Below are 10,760 nucleotides of genomic sequence, written 5' to 3'. Positions count from 1 at the left end.
TATGGGATCGTTCAGAAGGAGAATGGAGTCTGGTTCAAGCGGGTAGTTTTAGTGGTCACTTAAGTTTGCAGCACACCTGATTAGGACTTAGGCATTTTCGATCAGGAGATTCCCGTCAGTGTCTGCTTTAATACTGGCCTTTGGGCTAACTGGTATTTATGAGATTCTTGGTGGTGCTGTAGGCCTTTTTTCATCTGCCCGTGGTCATCTCTTTTTGTCGTTGTTCATACATTCCTCCTCAGTCCACTCCTCCTTTCATCTTCTTCCAAACCTCCCTGTTCGCTTTCTGGTAATTTGGCCTACAGTTAAAGTTGGTGTACCGTACTCATCATGCCTCAGCTCTCTTCTTTTGTCACAAGGGTCCATGATTTCGGTCGTCACCCATGGCTTGTTCTTCCTTCTATCTCTCATGAGAAACTCTTTGACCGATGACAGTAGGACATCCTTGATGTCGTTGGTTATGGTGCCGATGCCATTGTCCAAGATGTTCAAGGCTGCAAACTTGCCACCTATCTGTGCTTGAAACATTACCTCGGCTATCACTGTATCTTTCAATTTCTCCGAGTCAAATCTAACACGAGGGTTCTTGCTGATGCGCTTGCTCTTTCAGCTTGATGGTGGTGAGCACCAAGTCATATCACTGTCGATGTCTGCGCCGTGCCAGCAAACGCTATTGTGTTCGCCTTGTTGATGTTGGACTTGAACCGTTGTGGCGCAATGAAATCGATCTGGTTGTTTACTTGCCTGTTTGGCGCATGCCAGGTCGCTGTTATGGACGGTTTGTGTGGGTGTGTTTGCCAGGTTGAGTTGGTGGCTTCTGGCGAATTCAAGAATTCTCAACCCTCTGTCATGGGTCTCTCATAAGCTAAATCTACCTAATCTTGGTATTCGACTAGTCCAACCTTGGCAATCCAGTTGCCTTGGGCAGTGAGGATGTCTTTCTTTGGGATCTTGACTATGATGCGCTCTAATTATTCACAGAACTGCTCAATCTCCTTGTTTTTGTTGTCAGCTGTCGGTGCGTAGACCTGGAAGATGATGATGTGAGGTCTCGCTGAAATAAGGATGGAAATTAGTCTGCTTAAGACTGGGTGCAACTGATGACGCTAATGACAACCTCTTTTCTAACAATTAAAAAAACTCTGTTGCGATGCATAAAATCCTCACCGCTGAACCATATCTTGTACCCTTCGTCTGTTGATGTTTCTCCGAAGCCTAGCCACCTTATATCGGCTAGTCCGATGATTAGTTGAAATAATTCCACTCTCAGCTTTATAACCCAAGGGGTTGCAAGACGCTTTCGTTTGCGCTAAGGTGCAAAATTTGATCACCACTTCAAGGGCTAAGCAACCCTGATACAACATTTACCTGTCTAAGCACTCACTCATGCAAGTGGTATCATAAAAGCAAGAAATAATTGCTTTTTATTTTCTTTGTTATTCTTTCGTACGCTCTATCCACCATATTGGACAACTGTCGCAATGTTGCCGACTCAAAATGTCGCTATCTGTTAGGTTGCAGTACACCAATCTTTTGCACATTATTATTTGTTTTGTAGCTTAATTCGACAACGATTTTCTAATATTTACACTGTTCCAAATATCGCCATAAAAATGTCAACACGAATAGTGTAGTTAAACATTGTCGTGTTTTGAAGGGTTCGTGCAAAGGATAACTTCCGTTGGTTACCATTCAGGTAAATTGAATGTGTTTTAAAGTTTGGTAATCGCTTTCCTTTATTTGTTACGAACGCCATCTGTTTAGTGATGCGCACTGATCCGGTGCGGTGAACTGCGGATGTTTTTATTAAGAGGTGGATATGGACTCCCAGAGCTGTCATAGCAAAAAGTATCGAATTCTCTGGGTGTCCGTTGATATGGACTTATCCGAAGATGTCCCAGCGGTGGAGCTTCAGCTCTTGCGTCATTCCATGGACATTGCCGTACGCATTTAGTGTTCTTACATTCGATGTTCCTATGGTTTTTCCCTTTGTCACCAACTTGATCAATGGATTATACCCAGGAGCTAACTTATTGCATCCACCCTAGAGACTGGCGTGGACGGTGCGGTCGGTGTCATTCAGTACTTCGACCGATTCGGCTTAGTTTTCTTTTGATTTGTCCTCGCTATTTCCTTTTAGTGGCATTTAGGCAATCTTAGCTGCGACCATCTCTACAATAATTTAGAACCAGTCGAACGAAATGTGCAAGTCCCATTTCCTCCTTTCGCCCGCCAACAGAAGCAGGTGCCAAGGTGTTGTTTGGTTTAGTGTCATGTGAGAACCAGTTGTGCCTGTATTTCCGAGGGAACTGCTGCCAAGGACAAAGTACCAACTCGATCTAACACCCAATTCACCACTGGTGTTTTAAAGCATCTTCATGGAATAGATATTCCAGCCATGATTTTGATAAATAAATATATAAATAAATAATAAAATTAGTAAGAGGACAAAATAAAAATAAAATAAATACATAAACACACGGTTGTTAAGCAATAACCGGAGCAATCCCATGCCTTGTACACATCGACATCTCGGTCATTGGATTCGACCTTTTTCTGTAGGGACTTACTTACCTTGACGTGTAGATTCTGTAAATATTATACTGTTGTAATCACTTAGTTACTGAGATTTATTTTTATTTTTAAGAAACATATTATTTTAATTTAACACTTCACAAATATTTTGAAGTGAGAATCAATTGTATACATATGAAATTCTCCATGGGCAAAGAATAGATTCTTTTATCAACGTCAGTAAAGGTTACTGTCCGAATCATACAGTTAGTTATTGCTCATGCCTGAATGATAAAACTTAAGTTTACCAGCTTGCCACCCACCAGATGCTTGCCATATTTCCATTAAGTTATTATCGATACACTTAAATCGCTGTGTGTGTGTGTTTGTGTGTACCTGATATGTAATATAAAATCCGGCGAATACGGGATTTAGCAAATTATTGTTGTCATTAGTTACAACGTCAAGTGTTCAAGATGGTGAGTGAAATGTTTTCTTATTCGACTTTATGCAATATTTGGTTTGTTTTAAATATAATGTGACTAGTTAGTTACCCATGCTTTTAGTTTTTTATTTGCTCAATGAATTCATTTATTTTCAGTCTAAAGGAACGACAATCAAAGACGCTATTGCGAAATTTGTGAGTATTAAACACATTGTGCTCTTTTTTATTTTTGTGGTTCGGGTAATCTTTTGGCCATTTTCAATTCGTTTTTATCTCTGTTTGTTCTTCAAAAAATTTCCGTGGCATGAGTATTAATTTGAACTCTTTGAAATTTGAATACAGATTAAATCAGAAACAAGCATGTGTAAATTTTCATTTTGTCAATGTGTGAAAGTGTCCTAGCTGGTAGTGGTAGTGATACAATTGTTTCAGATGAATTAACCATCAACTCTTCTGTTTGCCTCTCGATGTTTCATTATTTTTAATAATTATAATGTGGATAAATCGTATAAACCTGTCTTGACTGTGTAGGAAGAAAAGGAAGGTGTCAAGGCCAGTGAAGCCGAGCATGTCAGCCTCATTTCCCAGCTGCCGCCTGTCGAAAAGATGGATGCATCTTTGTCCACACTGGTCAAGTGCACGTAAGTCTTTTGGATTTTATCAATTTTTCTGATTAAATAGTGGACAATGCAAAATATCCACCATGCTCTCATTGCTTGGTCCGGCAAACTTTATCAGTGAATGGGACCAATCGTCATTCTTAAGGGGTGTTGCTGTAGTTTATATAGAGGATATTTGTTGGATTCGGTGGATTATCAATTTTAATTCACGAGTGATCATATATATGAAATATATTTTTTCTATGATCATGAGTGAATTAAAATCGATATTCCACCGAATCCAACAAATTTTCTTTTTATTTTATGCTTTTTTTTCACAGTTAATATACATTGTTAAAGTGTTTAACCAAAGAATTTCGCTTGGATAATGACGTCATTTCGTCAAAAAATGACGTCATTCCACAATAAACAATGAAACTTATCATTAATTTTCTCTGATAATTTTCACTGTTTGAAACAGTGAAATTATCAGTTTTAATTCACTGATATTTCTCTATAAACCACCAGAGAGCATTAAATAAAAAGCCAAGCATATATTTATAGCAACACAGATTATTGCTATTATCACAAGCCAAGATTTCAAGGTTTGTTTATACAAAGGTCAGTGGTTCTATCCCAGGTGCGGTAAACTTTGATTTCTTCTGTTTTTCTTTCTTTAATTTCATTCTTATTTTAAACTGATCTCTTAAGTTCAGTTGCTTACATAGTAACATTTATCAATTTCAAGCAGTAAATCACTAACTTTGAAACATGCACACGTTTTTTGACTAAGTCCTATTAAGTTACTGATGATTAAGGTCGAGTTTGAAACTGCAGGTCTTATGTTTGTGATTAAATATTGTACGTATTATTGTTTTTTTTTGGTAAGCTATTGTATCCCAGTTAAGATTGTAAACAATTTCCAATGTGTATGCATGATAATTTCTAGCTATGTATGTTCTGGTACTTGGGTTTGCTAAATTGCAGTATTAAATGAAATTTGACATAGAGGGTTGTGATTGTTAAAAAAATATTCTCTGTTAAAATGCGGTGACCCACTATTTTATGTTTGTTTTATGATGACATCACGTAAATGAACATATTTGAGGAGTTTCGCCAAATTCTATGATACAGAACTTTTTAAAATTCCAATCCAAAATAGTAAAACTTTGTCCAGTTTTTGGGTGACATAAACATTATAAAAAAATTCAATTTCTTAAAATTTAACTTGTGTACTCCATTGTATTGGAAGTGTGTGGTTTAATTAAATGGTACATTGTATGTGATGTATCTAAATAGCTTACATGTATATAATATCTACCGGTACATGTTGCCAATTTCATAGGTTATTAATTATTTTGACGCAATTAGAGATTTTTCAGTTTTAATGAAAAAGTATAGGTTATATAATATTGAATAAAATCAAAACAAAGCCAATGAACCTGTTTTTATTTCACTTTTCATACAGTATGTGCATGTATTACTGGTATAAACATTTTGAACAAAATCTATTTGATAGAAACAAATTAGCAAATTTGCAGCAACACCTCTTAAAACAGCACACACATAATGATATCTTTTGAAAGTCTACACTAAAAAATTGTTTTATTCTAATTTTTTAAAGCAAATTGAAAACACAATACATTAAACTATGGTCAACTTTATGCTTTTATGGATATTAATATTTTATGGATATTAATAATTTATAGATGTAATTTTCAATTTCAGGAGGCTTTCATTGTCTACCAATTGCATTGAAAAGATTGCCAACTTAAATGGACTGAGTATGTATTTTTTAACTGAATGATGAATTCCCCAAAACAAAACCCCAAAAACGTATGACAAACATTCAATCTGACATCTCATTTCTGCTGGCTCAAAAAAAAAGTTTCCAAACCCCCCAAAAGTTGTTTAGTTGTTTTCTTTAACAGGATTGGGGTTTGTATTATTATCCCCCGCCATAGGCGGAGGGATATTGTTTTGGCGTTGTCCGTCCGTCCATCCTTCCGTCCTTCTGTCTGTCTTTTCGGCACTTTTGTGTCCGGAGCCATATCTTAGAAGTACTTTGGGGGATTTCCTTGAAACTTAGTATGAGTATATATAGAGATAAGAGGATGATGCATGCCAAATGGCATTGTACACCATCGGATAATAACGGAGTTATGGCCCTTTGTATCTTGAAAAAATGCTTTTTTTGTGTGTCCGGAGCCATATCTTGGAAGTGCTTTGACGGATTTCATTGAAGCTTGGTATGAGTATGGATAAGAGATGCACGTTGGCGTTGTCCATCCATCCTGAAAACTTTTGTATCCAGAAGTATGATGGCGGGGGATATCAATTCAACGAATTTGCTTGTTTGGAAGCATGGTTTCATGAAGCTTCCAACTTGGAAGCTAATTTTTGGAAAATATAAATGCCTGTACTACGACTTAAATTTGTCTGGTATGGATGCCTGTCATACTATTAGCATTCGGAAATTAATAATTTGTGTTATAAAACATGTGGATTGTTCTAAATTGCCAAAATTTACTTGTGAGCGCTTGCATTCTGGAAAGCAGTATAGCAATTATTTGTTTGTGTAACTTTGGTAGCTAAATTGATATTAAGAATGTTTTGTGTGCTAAACATTGTTATTGTCATCTCAAAATTGTAATCATTGATGTATATTTTCAGAGAATTTAAAAATCCTTTCCCTTGGAAGAAACAACATCAAATCCCTCACAGGGCTGGTAAGTAAACTAACATTTTTTCCACAAAATTCAAACAACATTTACAAGGAATTTAAAATTGAACATGGTTACAGGTGAAAAATTAAATTGACAAACTGTAATTTTAAAAACAGATAATCCATTATTATTTGTTAAGTGTGGTGACTTCAAATAAATTTCCAGTTCTATATTATATGTTGCAAATATTCACAAAACGGCCTAGAAATCGTTTTCATAGTAAATCACACATACAGTATTTATGACAACCAATATTAAAGGGGCCTTTTCACAGATGTTGGCATGTATTGAAGTTTGTCATTAAATGCTTTATATTGATAAATGTAAAAATGTAAACATTTGATCTAAAAAGCTTCAGTAAAAAAAACAAGAATAAAATTAAATAAAGAAAAAAGTAACTTTCAACTGGGCTTGAACCACTGACCCTTGAAGTAAAAGTCTATGGCTTAGACCACTTGGCCATCCGTGCTCATACAATGAGTGATGTATTTTATACTTTATATGAGCAATCCTCGTAGTGTCCCAAAATATAACAACAGGACTCTCAAACTATTTAATTGTTTCACATTGCAACGCTTTATAATTTTCAGGTTTTTAAATCGTCAAAAGATGCATATAATGGATATTTAGATGTATGTTTAAATGATATTTTAGCATGGTAAATGTTCATTATTACTGTTTCCTCACAAATATCATAACTACAACAAATATTTAGAAAAAAAGTGAAAATGGCTATTTGCAAACAGCATAAAACCAAAACAGCTTGCGAGTAACAGGTTTTTTGCTGTTTGCTGCTCATCAGTATCTAAGGTTGGAGATGAAGCCTAAGAAACTTGAATCTAGTTAGAAGTGAGAAAGGTCTTTATTAAATACATGTATAACTTTCTAAAGGACTACACATGCCTCAAAATACATATGTAAGTGGTAAAGGCTTAAATACTACACAAAAACAAATGTTTGTGGGGGCAATAATGTTAGAACCAATATTTGTGCGGTCAATGTACTGTAGTAACCAAGGTGGGGGCTGTAGGAACCACTTTCTGGGATGTCAAATAACATAAGGACCACTGTCTGTGTGTCGAAATAATATAGGAACCAATGTCTGGGACTCAAATTGTGATGTAGCAGTTTAGTGAAAGTACCTGTATGTCATGTTTACAGGAGGCAGTTGGAGACACTCTAGAGGAGTTATGGATATCATACAATAAAATTGAAAAGCTAAAGGGTATAAATGTGCTCAAGAAATTAAAGGTAACATGTTTTCCTTTCATAGACTTCATTACTTCAAATTGCATAGTATTGTTTTAGCCAATCAGTACATACTATGCATTTTGAAGATTTAAAGCAAAGAATACCTTCTTAAGAAAAGTATAAATAATTTGTATTGCATAAATAGTACAGGTTAAAAAAGAAACAGTGCAATTTGTATTATTTCACTACTACCAAGTATTCTTTAAATCTGTTTATTCACATGGATTTTCGTTCATTAAAAATGTAAATTAATTTTTTTTCAAAATTGTTTGTCTGTTTGCAGGTGTTATTCATGTCAAACAATGAAGTCAAAGACCTTGGAGAATTCTCAAAATTGGTAACTATTTTAATTGAATGAAATTTTCAAAAGACAAATTAGACTGAAAACAGCCTATTTATGTCATTTTCCAATTAAATGCTCCAATGAAATTTTTTTTGTCTTGCACTCGTTTCGGTGAGATTATACCATTTTATATGCGTTAACTTGTACTAGATTGATAAAAATAACAAAAACACAAAATTAGCGCCCAGAGCCGATAGTGACGAAGATATTTCGTACATATTTTCCTTCAATAACCGAAGCATTCGTCTTTAAAAAAAAAATTTGAATCATGCAATCATGCTTCCCGGGAACTTTCTGAAAATGAAAGTGAATTTCTGTAAACAATTACCGTGCGTTTGAATGTAACTAAATCGTCTGGAAGGGGGTTTGTTCCGCTATGGAAGGGGGTTTCTTCCGCCTATGCAAAACTAGCGAGGGGGTTTCTTCCGCCTTTGCAAAACTAGCGAGGGGGTTTCTTCCGTGTATGCAAACTATTAAAGGGGGTTTCTTCCGCCCTGCCGTTTTTAGCGAAGGGGGTTTCTTCTGGAGGGGGTTTCTTCCGTACACCGAAAAAAGACCATCCAGCATTCCTTCCTATAAGCTCATCTAAGCACAAAGTGTTCATATTTTTTGTTCTCCTCAATAGTGGTGTGTTTATTCACTTTAAAGAATTTATTTTTTCTATCATCAATAAATATTCAATTGATTTTGTTGCTCAGGAAATACATTTATAGCGTAAAATATTTCTTAGGCTTAACAATCCTAAAACATTTGGATTTGGAACATTACTGATTGCTGATTACACTTAACATATAGGCTGACATTTTATACACGTGGGATGACACTTTACACACATTTTTGACACTTAACACACATGTGATGATTCTTTGCATTCACGTATTAACACTTTACACACATGGAATGACACCAAACACACATGAGATGGAACTTTACACAATTGGGATGACACTAAAAACATGAATTAAGCCCAGTTTTCCTGCATCACACCACAAATGCAATGATGTATTATACACCTTGATTGACCTACACCAGCTCTACATGAGCCATCATTGTTTCTGTGTAGGGAGACCTACCATGCCTAGAGGAGCTTGTGTTCACGGGGAACCCCCTGGAGGAAAGTCTCAACAACACAGAGAAGGGCTACAAGGCCACGGTCCAGGAGAAACTTGTGAAACTCAAGAAACTTGATGGTATAAACCTTCCCAGTCTTGTTGCTGATTACATGTACACTCAGTTCATTTCAGTGATAATAAGAACTTCTCACACTTTAAGCATGTTCCCCTTGACCTTTGAACATGTGATAATACTCAAATATGGATGAAAGTTTTCATTATTATTACTGATTTCACTATATATTTTTTTTTTATTCTTTATAAGCTAAAGTAATAATTTAAGTAAAAAATAAAATAGTAGTCAAGTACAAAGACCAGATAAATTACTTGATAATTTGATTATGGTGGATAATATGTGTAGTGCATGTTCCATGGAAATATCTGATACCAGTAAAAGACACGTAATACCTATCTGCTTTCAATATATAAAGAAACTGCCATTTGCTTTTCTTAAATAATTTATATGAACACTTGTAGATGATATACACTTTAAAATGTTGATATGAGACTTTTATTGGTTCTATGAATTTTCGACACAATTATAAGAAGCACTAGCATTTATTTATGTAGTAAAAGCTGCAGAAACTGTCACTGATTAAATAAAGAAAGCTTGTTTAGAATAACTAGAAACTTGCTCTTTATTTATAGGTGTGCCGGTCATTCGCAGTGATGGTGATGATGAATAGATGACAGACCACATTTCACTCACCATTACCCATTGGGATGTTGATCCAACCATTCCCTATAGACTTGTGTTACCTGCCATTTTATTGTAAAGGCTGAATCATGATTGATTCAGAATGCATTCATATTTCATGCATTAATGATTATTTTCATCAGTAAGGCCTTATCATACCTGTTTACAGTTTAGTTTTTTCTTTGTGAACATAACAATGATTTATTTTGATGTTGCCCAAGGGTTTCTGTCTTTATTTGAATATTCTGAAAAATAAACTATACAGTAAATGTCACACTATTTTTATTTGTTTATGGAAACAATTGGGTATTTTGCTTTTTGTTAACTTGACTATTTAAGTTTATTTCTGTTGTTATATAATATTTATTGTCCTCAAGTCTTCTATTGATTATGTCAGTTTTTTGACATAAATGTTTCTGTATCGCCAGTTTGATTTTAATGTTTCCTTGTACCTCTATGCCTCTTTTGGTCAAACAATAAGCTAGTGTTCATAACTGTTCTGTGTGCTTTACAATTCCATGTAAATACATTTTGTTCTTACAAGCAAACTTTCTTCATTAAAGTGCAACAAATAAATGTCTGTATACATGTAGTTGATGTCTGTAGCAAGAACTAACACAATTATTTTGCGAAAAAATATATTTTCATGTACATTAACCACTAATTTAAAGACAGAGTGTATGTTACTCATTTATAATTCTTTTTTGTAATGTTAAAGATATATACATTGTAGTACAAAATAAATTATTTTTTCCAACTTTTGTTTTTTTCGTTTTACCAAACTACTCGCTTTTATTTGACCAAGGCTTTCAATGTTTTTAATACTATGGAAGATTGAATATAAAATCACGTTTAGCAGTAACATTACAGTATTAAAGCATTATTTATTCGAAGTCTTTCCAAAATAAGATATTTTGATGTCAGTGCAGTGGAAGTTTTATATGCAGATATGAAAAAGTATTGGCTGATAATTATAATGAATGAACTTACTTTGGCCAAAAGGCACAGGGATGAAGACATGTTAGACAAGCCTGCATGCATATGTGTGTTCTTGTTTATGTCTGTCTAATGTT

The 10,760-nt window shown here is 34.7% G+C and overlaps 1 protein-coding gene across 2 annotated transcripts; it reads left to right on the top strand.

Moving 5' to 3' along the window:
- The first annotated feature begins 2,885 nt into the window (after positions 1–2,885).
- On the top strand, positions 2,886–10,444 carry LOC127874867 (dynein axonemal light chain 1-like). Of its 2 annotated transcripts, none has more exons than XM_052419531.1 (9): positions 2,886–2,993; positions 3,116–3,154; positions 3,491–3,600; positions 5,287–5,342; positions 6,232–6,287; positions 7,446–7,535; positions 7,819–7,872; positions 8,942–9,068; positions 9,639–10,444. In XM_052419531.1, the coding sequence occupies exons 1-9, from the start codon at positions 2,991–2,993 to the stop codon at positions 9,674–9,676; spliced, it is 573 nt and encodes a 190-aa protein (XP_052275491.1). In that variant the 5' UTR covers positions 2,886–2,990; the 3' UTR covers positions 9,677–10,444. The 2 variants fall into 2 exon arrangements, with proteins under 2 accessions (XP_052275491.1, XP_052275490.1); XM_052419530.1 differs by lacking the exon at positions 2,886–2,993 and adding an exon at positions 3,003–3,034.
- The last annotated feature ends 316 nt before the right edge of the window (positions 10,445–10,760 follow it).

Source organism: Dreissena polymorpha, chromosome 3, assembly GCF_020536995.1.
Source record: "Dreissena polymorpha isolate Duluth1 chromosome 3, UMN_Dpol_1.0, whole genome shotgun sequence".
In the NCBI taxonomy this organism is placed as follows: domain Eukaryota; kingdom Metazoa; phylum Mollusca; class Bivalvia; order Myida; family Dreissenidae; genus Dreissena; species Dreissena polymorpha.
The sequence above is the reverse complement of the archived record's forward strand: the minus strand, read 5'-3'. Positions and strand labels throughout refer to the sequence as shown.

Bases quoted from the DNA above. Each gene is read 5' to 3' on its own strand.
- LOC127874867 (XM_052419530.1), top strand. The intron at 5,343-6,231 runs GTATGTATTTTT...GTATATTTTCAG, and splicing joins TGCCAACTTAAATGGACTGA to AGAATTTAAAAATCCTTTCC. The intron at 9,069-9,638 runs GTATAAACCTTC...CTTTATTTATAG, and splicing joins GAAACTCAAGAAACTTGATG to GTGTGCCGGTCATTCGCAGT.